At 46.0% G+C, this 17,256-nt stretch overlaps 5 protein-coding genes across 5 annotated transcripts in view; 4 read left to right on the top strand and 1 right to left on the bottom strand.

Moving 5' to 3' along the window:
* LOC131280959 (thrombospondin type-1 domain-containing protein 4) overlaps positions 1-1,737 on the top strand; it is a gene marked incomplete at its 5' end in the record, with an annotated part of 75,840 nt that extends 74,103 nt beyond the window's left edge. The window contains 3 exons of the mRNA XM_058310208.1: positions 4-977; positions 1,047-1,223; positions 1,339-1,737. Coding sequence (XP_058166191.1) covers positions 4-977; positions 1,047-1,223; positions 1,339-1,737 — 1,550 coding nt within the window. The remainder of the gene's footprint in view (positions 1-3; positions 978-1,046; positions 1,224-1,338) is intronic.
* Positions 1,738-3,532: 1,795 nt separating this feature from the next.
* LOC131280949 (fibrinogen-like protein A) lies at positions 3,533-4,704 on the top strand. Its single transcript, XM_058310197.1, has 3 exons — positions 3,533-3,646; positions 3,719-3,775; positions 3,853-4,704. Exons 1-3 carry the CDS (start codon positions 3,533-3,535, stop codon positions 4,702-4,704), a joined length of 1,023 nt encoding a protein of 340 aa, XP_058166180.1.
* Positions 4,705-5,361: 657 nt separating this feature from the next.
* Positions 5,362-6,148, bottom strand: LOC131281822 (transmembrane reductase CYB561D2-like). The gene is made up of 2 exons (XM_058311178.1): positions 5,978-6,148; positions 5,362-5,871 (listed from the first exon to the last, which is right to left on the bottom strand). Exons 1-2 carry the CDS (start codon positions 6,146-6,148, stop codon positions 5,362-5,364), a joined length of 681 nt encoding a protein of 226 aa, XP_058167161.1.
* Positions 6,149-8,775: 2,627 nt separating this feature from the next.
* Positions 8,776-11,022, top strand: LOC131286870 (uncharacterized protein KIAA2013 homolog). Its single transcript, XM_058315880.1, has 2 exons — positions 8,776-9,007; positions 9,070-11,022. The coding sequence occupies exons 1-2, from the start codon at positions 8,836-8,838 to the stop codon at positions 10,776-10,778; spliced, it is 1,881 nt and encodes a 626-aa protein (XP_058171863.1). The 5' UTR covers positions 8,776-8,835; the 3' UTR covers positions 10,779-11,022.
* Positions 11,023-11,849: 827 nt separating this feature from the next.
* On the top strand, positions 11,850-15,981 carry LOC131294979 (uncharacterized). Its single transcript, XM_058323039.1, has 6 exons — positions 11,850-12,200; positions 12,278-12,452; positions 12,578-12,860; positions 12,922-13,469; positions 13,512-15,460; positions 15,536-15,981. The coding sequence occupies exons 1-6, from the start codon at positions 12,140-12,142 to the stop codon at positions 15,886-15,888; spliced, it is 3,369 nt and encodes a 1,122-aa protein (XP_058179022.1). The 5' UTR covers positions 11,850-12,139; the 3' UTR covers positions 15,889-15,981.
* Positions 15,982-17,256: the final 1,275 nt, after the last annotated feature.

The raw sequence follows: 17,256 nt of genomic DNA, 5'->3' as shown, positions 1-17,256 counted from the left end.
CAGCTGGAAACGATATTTCGGAAAAGGCCAACCTGCGCGTACCGAAGCAGCAGCGTCCAGCGGCATCGACGACCGCCAATGCAACCACGCCCACGACGGGTCGTGTAGGACAACGGAAGCGGAAGTACCTTTGGAAGGTGGTCGGCTTCAGTGCGTGCAGTAAGTCGTGCGGTGGCGGTATCCAGCAGCCCGTGATCCGCTGTGTCCGCGAGTCACCGACGCGCAACTTCCCGGTCAAACGATGCGCCCACCTGCCGCAGCCGGTGCTGAACGAGAACCTTATGCGCTGCAACACCCAGCCTTGCCCGGCGTACTGGAAGCTCGGCGATTGGGGCCAGTGCAACTGCGAGGAGCGGTACGACGAGGAGGTGCTGCGAACGCGCGAGGTCAAGTGTGTCCAGGAGTTGCTTTCGGGGATCGTGATTCAGGTCAGCAATGGCGCTTGCATGGACGAACTTCCGCCGAGCACGGAACGGTGCGAATGTTCGCGCGTTGTGAAACCTACCCCTGCTAGGAACGGTGGCGAGCGGCCACACCACAAACCGACCGGTCAGTCGAGCCAGGATGGGCAGCATCAGCACCATTCCGCACACCACGGTCACCGGGGGCATCAGCACTCGCGGGACCACGAAGCCACCACCACGCTGCTGACACAGAACGACATGGATAACGGATCGTCCAGTGCCCGGCCAATCAGCAACGGGCCAGCGCATCGACGTAAACCACGACCGGACAGTAACACCATCAGCCAGCAGGCGGAATCGAAGAAGACGGGCGTTTGGCTGACCGCCAACTGGAGTGCCCGGTGTTCGACAACATGCGGCATCGGCCTGCAGACACGCTCCATCTTCTGCGATCGCAGCTCATCGCGCAACTCGGAACGTTGCGATCTCCGTCTGATGCCGGAAACGACCCGCGAGTGTACCAGCGATAGGGCCTGTGAATTTGGGGAATGGTTCACCGGTCCCTGGACATTGGTACGGTTAATTCACTGTCCTCACACGTGCGCTCGTTGAAACATTACACCGATTTTGTTCTCGTTTCAGTGCTCCGGTGATTGCTTCAACCTGACGCGCTCCCGGACGGTACTTTGCATCCGCAACGATCACTTCGCGCCGGAAAGTGAGTGCGACCCGGACAACCGACCGAAAACTATCGAACCCTGCGACACCGAATCATTCGACGAGTGTAAACCTAAATGGCACTATTCCGAGTGGACCGACGTGAGTATCTTCCAACACCGGAGCTTGCCTAGAACTTTGGTCAATTATTACACGATAAAGTTTGTATCTAACTCCATCATTTACATGCTTATTTTTTTTTTTTCGCCTCCACTAGTGCACCAAACCCTGCGGAAGTGGCAACCAGCGACGCGTGGTCAAGTGCTTGGAGTTCAATCTGCGCGACAAAATGCTCCAGGAATCGGTCGGCTGCCGTTACGCCGACCGGCCGACGTCGTACCGGGTGTGCAACGAGGAGGCATGCCCGCTGACTACGGTTCCACCGACGACGACCACCACCACGACCACCTACTATCCTGCCACCCTGTCGACTTCGTTCGCACCGTCGGCCGATCCGTACTACGAGACGCGCACCGATATGATGTCAAACGATGAAAACTGCCGAGACGATTTCCCGAACTGCACCATCGTGCTGAAGGCCAAGCTGTGCACCTACGCGTACTACAGCCAGGCATGCTGTCAGACGTGTCGAACGCGGCAGAATGAGCTGTACTAAGCCAAGAGGGCCAACGTTTTCGAAACACGAGGCTGCGCAAATCAAAGCCACGATCGCACTTTGCGCCCGTTATTAACAACCCACTGTTCACAGGGAGAACTTTTCTGTTAACCCGGAACCCTCCATTCTTGCTTCGGTGATATCGTGCATTTTGAAGTTTGTTCGTTTTTTTTTTTTAATCTTACCACAGTGAGAAACAGTGCAGATCGATCGACAGTATTCAAACACCCCCCCCCAAACCGTGCCCTGTGGGCCCTTAATCCATTCATGCTTAAATGAACTTAATCATTAAAATTCACCTAGTTATTAGTGCCCGTCTCATCTCTCATCACTAGTTTTAACTAACGTAATAACCGTATCAATTATACGCGAAGGGTTGGACTCGAGAATCAAAAAGCATTTACATTTTAAACAACAATCGAATATCTGTGTACGTTTACAGAACAGAACCATTTTTTAATTCTAACATCACCGGTCCATTCGTCAAATCATGATGGTCATATCACTCAAGTTCTGTTTCATCTATCTGATCACCACTTTCTTTGGTGTGTGCGTGTCCCCTTTTTATTTAAACTATACCACGCACCTGGAACGAATGCACCGGCGGAGCTTACTGTCCGGCAAAAGGAGCAAGTTGTGAAATTGTGAGTATCTGGTGAACACAGAATCAACCGTAGTGGATAGATATTTATCGAAGATGAATAATTACTACTTCGCATCGTTACCCAAGAAAAAAAATCATTATTGTTAGTAAGTAAACTTGTGAGAAAAAAAAAAGTAAAACAACAAAATCAAACCAAATCAAACAAACAAACAAACAAGCCAACAGCAGAAACTGGTAAATAAATGAATTTTCACTCACTGTAAACTATATCGGTGGTTTGCTTTCGTTTCAATAAACTGTAGCTGTGTTTTGTATTCTTCTTTTTTACTGATGAAAGAAATCAAACTTAATAAATTGAAAAAAATCGAAAAAAAACTTTACTGGTCGAATAAATTTGATGAGGCTTGAGCTTCCCAAAAAAGCCTGTGTTTACGAACGAGAACAAAGCGTGTCTTTCTAATCCGTTTTGGGTTGTAAATTATGTACTAACCTTATGTGTTGTATGAGTATGATACCAAGTCTTCTTCTTCTTCTTCTTCTTCTTCTTCTTCTTCTTCTTCTTCTTCTTCTTCTTCTTGGCGTAACGCCCTCTTTGGTCATGCCTGCCCCGTTAAGGGCTTACGAGACTTTTACCCTTTGAGAACGTGGATAGTCAGTCCGTCCTCTCGTACAGGGGAGGGTCCGGTCTCGGTTGGGATTCGAACCCACGCCGTCGAGATGGGGAGCCTCGATCGTAAGCCGATTTTCTAAGCGGCGCTATCGCTTGGCAGTCGCGGAACTCCAACTAGTCTTGAGCGTTTGACGAGTCAGAAAACGAAGCAGGGAATCGCCGTTCGAGATAACATAATCAGTTCATGCAATCGATGCAGTTTGTGGTTCGAGCTGTTGTGTACTATAAAACTATGGGTTTCCCAGGAAGAATATGTTTTTGCAAAATATATTTGCGATTAATTGGCTCAGTGTTGGTGATGATTGTGTGCGCGTTATCGCTCAGAACACATTATCAGATGTAGTTCTTTGTATTTCTTGCCTTTCCGAGCCAAACGAATCCGAACGATCCTCAGTCGTGTTTCATCTTTCGTTCTGATTGTGTGTTTGAGAGCTGCGAATTACAGCAAATTGAAAGTCATGAATAATAGTAGTTATCTGTTGGTGCTGTGTTTTGGTGTAGTTTTATCAGCCCGGCTGATAATGGCGATAGGAGGTTTCGAGATGGAGCTTTTAATGACAAAGCTCGATTACTTGCAAGACAAACTGCAGGAGGTGGAGCAAACTATGAAGACAGCTATGGAGAGTTCGCTGAAGGTGAATCTATATTCCCAGCACAAGTTAAGTGAAAACACGATGTTAATGGAGAAAAATGTCAACTCTTTGTAGGAAACGGAGCATCGTTTACAGGCCAAAATGCTCGCATTGGAAGAATCTTTGAAAAAGGTACGGAAGCGTATAATAGGTGTCTTGAAAATTATGCCAGTTGAATTTTGTGAAATTAATGATTGCCCCTTTTGCAGAGTGTGGAGGCATCGGAAGGGAATACACGGACCAAATTGGAGGAATTGAAGAATCATATGATACCCAAGATGGACCAGATTCAGGAAACATCGCTAACTGAACTTAAGAAACTAGGAGAAAATAAGGACATTATTAATTTGCTAACGCGTTCGATGCATAATGTAACTACAAATGTAGAAACATGCAGTAAGACATTGGAAGACCACTTAATAGATCCTGTCCGATCATGTCGACAAGTTACCAAAGAATCTGGCACGTATCTGTTCAGTTTGGGGAAATGTTCGAAACCATTCGAGGTCTTTTGCGAACAAAATAAGTTGGAGGGCGGCTGGACAGTGATCCAGTATAGGTTCGACGGTTCAGTCGATTTCTATCGGAACTGGACGGAGTACCGCAATGGATTCGGAAAGTTTGATGGTGAGTTCTGGCTCGGGCTAGAATATGTGCATCAAATTACCAAAAACCGACCGCATGAGCTGGTGGTGGAGGTGAAAGATTTCCATGGAAACTACGCATACTCTAAGTATGATGAGTTTGAGATAGGAGACGAATCGGAGAAGTATGCGTTGAAGAAGTTAGGGACACACTCAGGGACAGCAGAAGATTCGATTAACAACCACAAAAATAAAAAATTTACTACATTCGATCGCGACAATGACGAAACGGATAACTATAATTGTGCTGAGATATATCACGGAGCCTGGTGGTACGATAGCTGCTTCCAAACCCATTTGAACGGGCGTTATCGGAACACAACAGAAGATGGTAGTGCGATGGTGTGGTACTTTTTCGAAAATGACTGGCGTGAACTGTCTTACTCGCGAATGATGATTCGCGATATCATTAAGTAACATACACATAAAGCTCTTTGTTTCCTCTCTCCCTTCATTTCTACCAAATTAGATAATAACAGAAAGTTTGATACAAGCATTCCTATGCACAGCAATTGCTTTTGAATAAAAACAAATAGTTTTATAGTGAAATGTTCATTTCCATTCAAGCGTCGAGGTGGTTACCTCCCCGGCGCTCATGGGCCGATTTTTCTACCAAGTCAGTTAAAGATACCAAGTCAGTTAAAGTAAATAAAAATATAAAGTAGAAAATAAATAGATCCGATGCACAAAAAATTAGGATAAAATCGTAAAACGAAGACTTTAATCCCGAAAGGTTCTATTCTTTGAGTTCCACGTGTCATGTGCAACTGTACGTGACTAATATAATAAATACGATCTGTAGTCCAGAGTAAATCATAAGTACCCTAACAATCGTTTATTTCATTTTGTTGCATGTTTCCACCCACTAGCATTCCAAAGCGAACTATTTATCTCTCAACTTTGGCTATGCAAAAAGCACAACACAACGTTTAAGACTGTAGAAGATTGTTTAGGAAAGTACATAAAGTATGTGCTTGATTGCGGCATCAGGTAAAATGTGTGCTTTCTTCCTTTACTATCGTAGTATGACCACATGTTTACCCGGCAGCTTTGTGTTGTTTCCGTTTTGTCCCTTCACTTTGCGAGCGTCTTCAACAGATTGTAAACCGTCTTCACGACCCCAACCATGCTGAACACCGTGACAGCGATCGTGAAGACGGTCATCATCGTCACTCCCTCCGCGATCGTATTCTGCTTGTAGATTCGCTTCTCATACGCCAACACGATCGCCACCATACCCAGCACGAAGCACACGGTTCCGGTGAGGTAGTGGCTCAGCTTGGAGTAGAGCGGCTTGATACGCCTACGCAGCTCGACGGCAAACAGTGCCATCAGTCCATTGACGAGTGTCAGCGCGAGAAACACGAGTGAAATCAAACCAACGATGCTGTGTGTCGAACTAAAATGCCGCCGGTTCGTCGATTCACGGAAGTAGATCTCCAGCGCGATGCCGACGACACAGCACGTGCATCCGACGACCTCCACCAACCAGTGCACGGTGCGCTTGTGCGTATGGGAAAGCTTCTGGGTCCACCCGTTGCCACTATAGAACAGCACGATCCCTTCAGCCATCAGGAGGTGATACTAAGGAGCGAAAGGATTGCAAAGACAAAATATGTTTGAACTTATTTACCCTTCGGAGGGAAAAAAAACCCCGAACTAATGCAAACAGTTGCAACCACTACCTTACCCCGATGAGGGTGAGGAACACGTGCCACGTGTAGAGCTTATCGAAGCCATTTATCCAGCACAACCAGCTTGTGTAGATGCACACCACACCGATCATCGTGTGGTTGATCGTGTTGAAAATGCCATCCACCATCGAAAGCCATTCATTTGGCGATGAACTTTTCTTCTCCATCACACTGTGACACGTTTTTCCGTTAGCAAAATGAATTCAAATTATGGCTTATAATCCACTTATCTAAATTCAATTTCTTTTGGTCCCTTTTTTCACTAGCCTCGCCGATAATCTCACAGTTCAACCGGCGAACGACCCATCACCCGTCGACGGACAGAAACCGAACGCGATCCACTGACCAAATGGGCATGCCCTGATCCACCGACTTTGGTTTTGTACACCGACTATCAATCCAATACAACGCCGCTGTTTCGATGCTTTTTCCTTTTTCCACCGGATTATCAACATTAGTGCAGTGCTGGTGCACAGCGCTTAGCGCACTACTGATTGACCAGCGAGTATGTGTCGCCCATTTCGCGTTATGACGTACTAGGTGCGGGGCGCGTCTTTGTGTCTCCGTCTGGTGATTGCTATCTGTCGGACGTGTGCGAGATGCTACGTGAGTAACTAGAGGCCTCGAGCGCGCGATCCGATACGCCATCGTGGGCATCCCCCCCCCCAACTGATTGTGGGTTTTCCATGAGCACGGTCCTCGGAACCAATCGTCAGTATCAGTTTAGCGGTCTAGATGCGGAATTCTCCCGTCTTTAGTATTCCGCAAATCGTAATTTCAAACTATCCGACTTCACACAATTTTATGACTACTCACCAAAAATAAAATTCGACTTTTTTTGATAACGATTATCTAGTTCCGCAATTGCGTTATCGTCTGTGGGACACGCCAGGCAATTCTAACGTCGAACGGGAATTCCACACCCTCTCAGAACCAAAACAACCCACCGTATAATTTAGGTCACAACCTACAACCAAACACATTCATCTCATTCATACGAAACACTACTGTGAGCAGTCCTCTATAATCTGCTTGCGATAGCAACAGCGAACCGCGCGAAATCTCAACTCTGTTTGTTTGCCATTGACTTATTTGTATTTATTCAACGTCATCTAGTATGTATTCAGTGCTTTTACATCCTAAATATGCCTCGTAAAGATAGTTGTAGATATTTTTCAGAACACCAAACAAACTCATCACGCATGTGGCGACCGTTATGATCACGAGAGATACACGAACTACGAAGGCAAAATTCTCCTTAAATATATGGTATTCATACGCCAAGGCGATCGCACACATTCCCATGGCAAACGTGGCCACTCCGGTGGCATTATGGATCAGCTTGGTCAACGATGGGCTCAGGAGCCGACGGAGTTTCCAGCCAAACAGAGCAGACACACCGTTCAGTAGGCTGAGAAGGACAAAAATCACTGCAATCAATCCGACGATCGAGTGCGTAGACACGAAGTGAGGCTTTAGTTTTGTTTCGCGGTTAATGTACTGAAGGACGGTTCCTATCAGCGCACATCCTCCGCCGACAGTTTGCAGGATCCAGTGGATGGTTTTACGGGTAGAATGTGTCGAGTTTCGGGTCAAACTATTTCCTCCGTTCGGCAACGCTACTCCTGCGGCCATTAGCAGATGGAACTGGAAGGCAATTAATGCAATTAGTATGATTTTTTTAAATAAATTATACTTTCATGACTTACCCCCAATCCCGTTAGGAACACGTGCCAGGTAAACAGATGAGTTAATCCTCGGCTCCAACAAACAGCTATTATCAATATGGAAGGTACAAATATACAAAGTGGGTGCAAAAAATTGAATACCAAACACGAGATAAACGATATTTTAGTTCTCGGTCTACGTAGAACATTTTCGTCGATATCCAACTCGTCCATTATTCGTACTAAATTTAACAAACCCTAGAAAACTTCTAACTTTGCTCCACTGGAGCTCACACTCAAATGATCAGTCGTACGATCTGAGGGGCGTTGAATGTCTATCGCCAGTAGAAAAATGCCGGGCACTAAAACTTGTTTATTTGAGGCTCAGCGAAAACTAAACATAATTAGCTACTAAGGTAACTTCCGCTGAACTTAAAAATTGGCCACGTGTGGTATAAATCGGTGAAAACAGCGCCATTATATTGTTTGCAGTGTTCTAATATTTTGTGGTAGACAACTCCCTTTCAAGCCCGGTCATTAAATCACCCATTTCTGAAGGGTTTGTATGTTTTTGTTTTGATTCGGCTGTCCGTACAATTTATGTACCATTTGAAACAAGTTTGAAATATAGAGCCCAATCGATCTCAAACTTGGATTTTCAGTACATTTTGCCTGTAATCGTAGTAAAACGCTACACTATAAACGCGTACCAACTAGAGTTGTGTAAATCTGATTCAGATTCATGAATCTGAATGAATCTCTCCCTTATCAGAGATTCATGAATCCCAAAGACATACCAAGTGGTGAATAGTCACCAGCCAAAAATGGGTTGAGGCACTCCTTTTTTTTGTTTTTAGTCGCATTGTCCACGCCTATTAAACAATCGGGGAGATTCATGACAGATCCATGAAAGATTCATGGAGGTTCATTAAGATTTCGAAAGATTCAATAAACTTTGAAGATTCGAATCCGAAGATTCATGAATCAATCGGAATGAATCTTAGATGAAAGATTCATATGAATGAATCTCGCCAAAAGATTCATTAAGCACAACACTAGTACCAACCCTTCGGGTGGGCGTAATGAAATAAAAATATGTTTTTGCTGTAACGTAGCAGCCTGTGTGATTTGTTTGCGTTGAGCAGTTTTTTCGCACGACCGTGCCCCGGTCGATGGATTAGCACAAAATGAACTACAAATTCGATACCAGTGATTTGACGCGTCGCCTTAAACGAACATTCGATGGGAATCTGTCGTATCGGAAACTTTTCTTGCTGCTTTTCGTCGTAGCCGTATTCTTGCTGTACATCGGACCGTCGTTTCTGCGGTGGTTATTTGGACATGCAGAACCAGCCAGAGGTAGGTTGTCATTGCGTGAACGATAGACATTCTGGTATTGAAAATGTTTTCCACTCGAGTAGATCAGACGATGCGCTGCATGGACGATCGATTGACACCATTCTATCTGCAGAACCTCGAGTACAACGTCAATATTCGGCACCAGCCGGCTTTCCCTCACGAGCATGACGCAATCCCGTACGTGGGTAACGGATGGTTCGGGTTGGAGGTGCATACTGATGCACACCTTAACATTTACCGCGGTCGGGCCCTTCAGCAGCCCATTAACTTTCATCCAATCGTCAGTGTAGTTAGCGGGGGTCAGTCTCCTAGCAGGGAGGCAACCGTCGTAGAATACCTAAGCGGGATCGTGCATCGATTTCAATGTTTTCCCGAGGGTTACCATGTTTCGTACCAGTACTATGCCCATCGTACGATGCCTTCCGTGTTGGTGCAGGAAATCCAGCTTACAAACACAAAAAATCAGCTGACCGACATAGAACTGATCGTGCCCCGCATCTCCGATTGGCCATCCGCCATAGTGAAGAGTATCAAACTGCAGCATGGTTCCGCAATACTAGAGTACCAGGTGGTTACAGGCATGGTCGACACGATGCCAGTACCGGGAAACACGGAAGACAGTAAGGTGCGTGCGGTATCGATTGTGGCGCGCAAATTGCCACGTGTGTTGACGCTGAAAAAACGGGGAACCACAAAGCTGGAGCTGCTGCTGACAATACACTACTCGGACCCGATTCCACGCGACAAGTATACGGTACATAAAGAATTGATTGAAAAGCAAGCGGTCGATGCGATGAACAAGGCACTCGTAGCGGCGGAACACGGCGAACATAATGCTTATCATAATTTGAAGCGGGATCATATTGCCGTGTGGAACAAACTTTGGGAAACGGGCTTCCACATCAGCACATCGAAGGCAGAAAATACCTTAAACGGTAACAATATCAATGCAACGATGTACGCCGTGATTTCGCAGGCACGAGCTTTCGAGTACGAACAGTCGGTTACGGCAAGCCGTAAGGATGAAATAGCTCGAGCTTTGACGTACGCGGAAGGCTGCTACGACAGCTATCATACACTGCAGGCAGAGAACTTGTGGCGTCAGATGTCTTCGTTCGAGGAGCTTAATGCTGTGGTTGGATCTTGGATGCTTACTTTGGAGAAACAGGGCTGCCACAATCTAATCAAGGCGGGCGCGAGTGGTATCGTTCAGGCGATGGTGCTCAGTTTCGGAGGATTCCGTTTTAGCAATCAACATCTGGAGTTGAACATTCATCCAAAGTATTTGCATCGCGACTACGACTTCCGTCGACTGAACTACGGTAACATGACGCATTTAAATATCTCGATTACCGTGCGGGATGACAACAAGGCCATAATGTACGTGGCCTTGGATCGGTCCGATCGGAATTATTACGCCTGCGATGCGGGTTGTCTCGATGATCCGGTACAGTTGCGACAATCCCGGCTCATGTTCCCAGTGAAACTTACCGAACCGGTGACCTCCATTCTCTACATTACGTCCGACCGGAAGCACATGGAAGATCTCCGACATGCCATCCACGTGAAGGAGGTCGTCGAAGCGCCCGCCCACGAGCACCACGTGATTGCCCTGCACCGCCACGGGCACCATCTCGGTGGGCTACCCACACTGTTCTGGGTTTCGATATGCGTGATTATCATTGTTTTTCATGTGTTCCTTTGTAAGCTAATAGTGAAGGAATATTGCGAACCACCGGACAAGATGCGTTACCGTTACAGCAAACCGTAGGACGCGAGGACGTGTTATTTCATCTTATGTAAATATTTAGTTTATCTTTCCTCCCGGCCTTTCGGTTGATTCCAACGTTGATTGTACGATGATTTTTCCACGCGACAAAGACCACGACGTTATTGCTAGCACAATATATTTAACCGTACAGGCAATAAGTGTGTCTTAAGTTAAAAACAATAAGGCGTCGTTTTTTATATCAAAAACAACCCTCTAGAAAGTATTAATTGAAAGCAAAGCAAAATAAAAGTGTGGAATATTGAACTCAACGGTGGGGTTTGTTTGGATTTAAACTTAAATGCCTCGAGGTTTAGAAGTTTCACGAAATTATTTAACAGCAGATTACTGCCAGTATGCTTAGGTTTATTTAAATACATTTTTGACCATTTCAACGACCGTCTTTTTTGCAGGAAATAGAATTTTAAAACAGATAAATTGTCAAAACATTTGAAGTTGACAAACCCACAGCATCCCGCCAGTGTTGCCAGCGGGGTTTCTGGAAAAGCGCGAAATACTTTTCTCGAGCGTCTTGTTTTTGTTTGTAGCACGTTCAGCAATGTTTACGATTTTTCGCACTTTCGTTTTGCTGTTTATAATTGAACGAGTTCTTTAATTTTATCGATTTACTTGATCGCATGAACATGGATATTTAGTAATGAAATTGTTTGTTCGCTTGAATAAATAAAGTTCCTCAATTCAATCAATGCAATATAGATTTGAAACGTCAGTTGAACATCGGGGCATCAGTGAGAATCTAGTATAAATTTATCAACAAATCCATGTGTAACGGGTTTTAAAAATAATCTATAACATTAAAGAATTTCGAGTGAGTATTTTCATCCTTTTACACACGAATTTAGTAATTTTTTGTTCGATCGGAAGTGCTGTCAAATGAATTTAAAACAATCTGTTTACATCGTTCCTCGAATGCTCCGCCATGTATACATACAAAAAAGGTGCCCGCACGCTTCCGAAGTGTTGCCAGCGCGAGGTAAAAATAAAAATTTTGACGTCTCATAAACACAAATGGAAAGATAGGCATATTATGCCAATTCAGTTGAGGAACACGGAACGAAAAACTAATTTGCGCCCGTCTAATCCCGCATCGGAACGGCACGGAAAAGCGAAGTGAATACCGGGTCGTAAAAAAGGAAACGCACCGGTGCATCCTAGGTCATGCCGTGCGGGGCCAAATAATGTTAGTTTGTGCTGAAGTTCGGCATTTGTGAGAACGGAAGTAAAGTGTTTTGATTTCTGATTGAAAGCACGGGCCACAAGCCACAAACGCACAACGTTGGCTGTGTGTTTTACAGCTTCTGGGTAACAAAGAAAGCAATAGCAACTACCTTATATGAGCAAAAATGTGGCCAATGAAGCTGGACATGACGAAGGAAGAGTGTCGGGGTGTGCTCCGAAGGCTCGGTAAGCGGTAGCGGCGCGAAATAAGTTCGACATTTTGATGTTTATTTCTACTCACCTTTTATCACACCACTACGCAGAGCTGGAATCCTATGGCAGCCTCATCAGCACCTTTCGAGCACAGGGCTTTCTGTGCAAGGAGAAACTGCGGATACTGGAAGATCTTCGACGAATTCTGCACATTTCAAACGATCGGCATCGGGCAGAGGCAAGACGCGTGGCGAACGACGAGCGACTCTACACGGTGGCCGAAATGTAAGTAGCTTGAGGGTAAAGGTGTCACCTAGTGTGCGTCGTGCCGTCAGCAGTTTTTTTTTTCAATATTTTATTCGTGTTGTGCTTATGTGCCCGATTTCGTCTCCTTTCGTTTCGTGCTTTAGAATCTGCGGACCAAACAGTTCGCAAGATTGGCGCCGCGAGGGCCATCGAGCATTTCCCATTCTACCAAGGTCGGTACCGCACACCGCACTCACGTACATCGCCAACACCGTATACGAGCAGCTAACCCGTGCGAACTGCAAGCTACCGCATCCCGCCAACACGTCCTGCAATCGACTCAAAAAGGCCGAAGAGGAAATGTTCAAGTTTGAGCTGGTGCGAAAAGAGCTCTCCCTGTTCGAGAAGGGATTCGAACGGGATGCCGCCGTGGTTACATCGGACCCGGTAAGATTACATTTTGCCGTTTTTTTATTAACTATATTTTCAACATAAAATCTCTTTACAGTTGCAGGATATTATGGCTAAAAGCTATATCAACATCGATGTTAAGCGGACCGAGGAATCTAAAGCGGAAGCATCCACACACGCACCGGAAGAAGTGGCCGTTGTTGAGTCGTCTGAGAATAGGCAGGACGCGCCGGACACGACATCAACTGGCAACACGACCGAGCAACCTTCGCTGAGCGATATACTGTTGGACAACTCCAACAGCCCGCTAGTTGCAAGTAATACCCCGAACAAAATTTCGGAAAAACCCAACACGAAAAGCAGCGAACGTTCGAGGAAAAAATCTCAAGGCACCAAACGACAAAGCAAGGTAAAATCACCCTACCCGGCCGGGAAACCGAGCAAGAATGGACCGGTAAACAGCACTAAACAGTCGTCCAAGGCAACGAGCATACCGAGCCCTCATCTGATGCACTCTTACGCTGTCCCCTTCGATCTGGTGTCGGCCACAAACGGAGGCAACTTTTACCCCGAACCGCCACAATTGCAACAGCATTTAACATCCAATATGCCATACCCAGCCCCGCTGGGGCACTCCAAGGGAGGGCAGTCGGGAATGTTTTCACCCGGCAGTTTTTCCACCTCCAGAGGCCAGACACCGTCGTCTCCTGTACATCCGTCGGCAAATTATCCGCCACCCTCATCGGGCCATTTACACTCATACAAGCACCAGCAGGGCATTTTGCCTTCCTCTAAAAAGGATATTCAGTACAACTTGTCTAAACTGAACCCCACAAATAGCATGCCACCGCAGAAAGGAGTCAATACGAGTACCGTACCTTCGCGTGGCCCTAACAATTTCCCTTCCGGTGCGAAAGGTTTACCTCAAGCGCTGTTGAACTATCAAAAGAGAACAAACAGTAAAAATATACTCATCCCCACATCGGCGGCGGCGGCAACGTTGGCTAGCCTGGGTTTACCCTTGGCCGAACATACGAGTGATTGGATTTCATCCAAAAGCCGTGATACAGCCGTCGGAATCAAACCGAACAAACTGCAGCAAGAGATATCGAATCCGAGAGTAACATTACACATCCCTCCGATGGCAATTTCTTCAAGCCCCGAGGAAGTGGAGGAAAGCTCTCCCGTTCCGAGCGATAGCAATATCGCTGGAAAAGAATCGCTATCTTCTTTTCCTTCTGCAGCGGCCCATGTTTCTGTTACCACCAGCTCTGTTGGTGACGTAATTGCCACAAATAACCCTACCCAGAGTTCTGACCTAACCTCTTCAAGTGTGCCGGGTAAATCGAACGTAGAATTCGGTCCGGTCCTTACACCGCCAGTTGTGAACAACGTCCTTCCCCTGAAGCAACCGAACATTGCCGGTTTTACGCCGGTCAAGAGTGGTAGCAAACTGTCCGTGAGCAAGACACAACTTATGCCGTTGGTTGCCCCATCACCAGCACCACAGTCGGCTCCGATCGGTGCCGCGGGAATGACAAAAAGCAATGTGTTCATATTGCCGAAATCCAACGTACAGGGCATTCTTAATGTGGGGCAGAAGATAAGCATCTCCAAATGCATCGTCGACCCGCCGGCGGGAGCACCAGCAGTGACACGGAGTCCACCAAAGGTGATCGTACAGCCGGTACCGAATCTGAACAACGTTGCGTCCTTTGACCTCGACACGGATCGCAAAGAAGCGACGGCCCAGATGAGACAACAACTGTTTGCCCCCGACAAGCTGTCCTCGGAAGTCGCTCATGTGTTGACACCGATGGAAATTGCGACCGGTGGTTTAGTGAAGCCGGTCGCCAATGTTCAGCCAGCAATTCGCTCCATTTCGGTTGATGGTGCCCCTTCAATCGTGCCAGCAGCTCTCGATGCTCCTACGGTTAGAAAAATAACGATTTCCGCAAGCCAGCTGATCCCATTCAAAGGAACTCTACGGGACGGAAAATCGTTACCGACGGTAACGATCGCTTCGAATGCTTCCAATTTGCCACTGGCGACGAAGCAGGTAAAATTTGGCTCTTCTAGCGGTGTTGAAAGTACGAACGCGCCAACTATAGCTGCGAGTAAACCCAGTATAGACTGGGAGCAGGAAGTGGACCGTGCCAATGGCACTCAACAGGGACCACCCACCGCCGAAGTGCACAATCTTCCCGACAACGGTGAAGAGGTAAAAGAAGTGGTGGTTAAAATGGACGCCATACAGGAAACCAACGGAATCAGTCAACAGCACGATCACAACTCGACTGAAACGGAGCAACCGACAGCATCGAAGCAAGTGGAAGAAACAATTCCACCTAGTTTCGGGGTTATCTCAGCGGACCGCACCGACGACTCGTCGGCAACAGATTCGGCCGATGCCGAAGAAGATCCCGAAGACGACTCGGCCAGGATAGTGGAGGATGACGGTATCGAGGAAGATGATTACGATGAAGAGGATCGCACGGTGGTCGACGTGGAAACGGACACGCACGGAATCATTATAGAAGAGGACGAAGCCAACTATGATTCCTTTATCGAAGAGGTGGCGGACGATGAAAACTACATCGAAGAAATCGTCGACGAACAGATGGAAATTAGCTACGGTATGTAAACGGCGCCTCTCGGATGTAACTTTTGCTTTGTTTGTCCCAGCATAATCCGGCATGTTTTATTCACAGAATCGTCACGCGAACTAGCCCACACGTCGGATAATATAATCGAAGAGGAGGAGGAGGAGGAGGAGGAGGAGGATCATCATCCCAGCATGAATGGAATGATGGAGGACGACCAGACGGAGATGATGCAGTACGCACAGTGCACTGACATGATCGCGGATGAAACAGTCGAAAACGGTAGTTCACATGAGCCGCATTCAATGAAGGACGATATCGTTTGCGAGCTGCTTGAGATCGACGCCGATGGCACCTACTCTACGCGGCAGTTTTCGTACGAACAGGCAATCGCCGAAGGCCTGACGGTACTGCCGACGATGGCCAAACCGGCGCATAAAGCGAACCGATCAGTAAGTTGAAGCAGCAGTCCTACACTAGAACAAGAGGGTTTGAGCGAAACAGCATAAAAACAGTTGGTTCAAAAGTACAATGCAATCGCTACCTTAAAAGTTATTACACCGGCATACTGGTGTAGAGCAAAATCATAGTTGGCGATACTTGCTATTTATTTTGGAATCTGTTTTTAAGGGCATCGAGCTCACATTTGTACATATGATGCAAAAAGAAATAATCAAATTGTTTTTTTACACTTATTTCTCGCATAACACCCACCCGTTTGTTTTTAAACGATTACGCCCTAGACAGTGATAAGACTTTTCGTAGTGAATTTATTTTCGACACATACACCTTGATACTGCTCAATACCTCAGGTGACTTACTCCCGTACATTTCTTTTACAGTTACAGTTGATTACTGTTAAACAACATTGTGACTTTTTGATCAGTTTAAGTTTATTGAGAAATTTGTTAGGAAACAATCAATTCAGCTGCTACCATATCCAATGGGTGTTTAGGCCGGAACTAGATTATTTCCATTGCCAACTGTACATTAATCGCCTGTAAATTTATTCTTGACCTAACCTTACTGCACAAGCCCTCCCCCTCTCTTACGCTGCCGAAGGCAATGGTTTGCTTTATCGAATTAGAGAAAAAAAGTAGAGTTATAGAGTGGAATGGTGCGATCGGTTGTTTGAACCCTTTACCTGCTCGTAAGATATTAAATGCCCCCCTCGTTCGCATCAGAAATACGCGTCACACTGTCGAAACGAAATTGTTATTGTCAACTGCATCATTAGTGTACTACAGAAATTGTGTAAAGTTAAGGCAACACAAACACCGACGTGAAAAGGGTTTGATTAGGGTGTTAAGGCGCTAGCTGTAAGATGTAATTGCGAATTTTATCATGCCCCATTTTTTGAACTAAGCCATCGTGTGACCAGAACACAAACCATAGACCTATACGTAGCGAGGAGAACGTATACGGAACGGTGTACAGTTGTTGATATTTCACTTTAAAATACGTTTAGACGGTGTTCCGGTTCGCTCTAAATCCCCAACTAATCGATAATCGGTCCATTTAACGGGAGTACAAATAGAACCGGGCGCGTTTGGTATCGTCAACCGTCAGAAAAAAAATTATATTCTATAAAAAAAAACTAGTAATCGATAAACGTAGGTCTCATTTCATTCAACGACCGCGGTAGCATGTTGAGCACGTGGCGCGATCTTATTATTGACTCTTTTTTCTATTCTTTTACATAGGGCTCATTATACACGTTTTCATCAATACTAAAAAAATGTACATTGGTTAAAGTTGCATTCGGATAAGAGTTTCATCCGGTGAACGAATCGCATAAAATTGTAAACTTAAGGTAACGAGAAAACATT

Source organism: Anopheles ziemanni, chromosome 2, assembly GCF_943734765.1.
Source record: "Anopheles ziemanni chromosome 2, idAnoZiCoDA_A2_x.2, whole genome shotgun sequence".
NCBI lineage: Eukaryota > Metazoa > Arthropoda > Insecta > Diptera > Culicidae > Anopheles > Anopheles ziemanni.
Note: the sequence above shows the minus strand (reverse complement) of the source record. Positions and strands in the feature narration are given on the sequence as shown.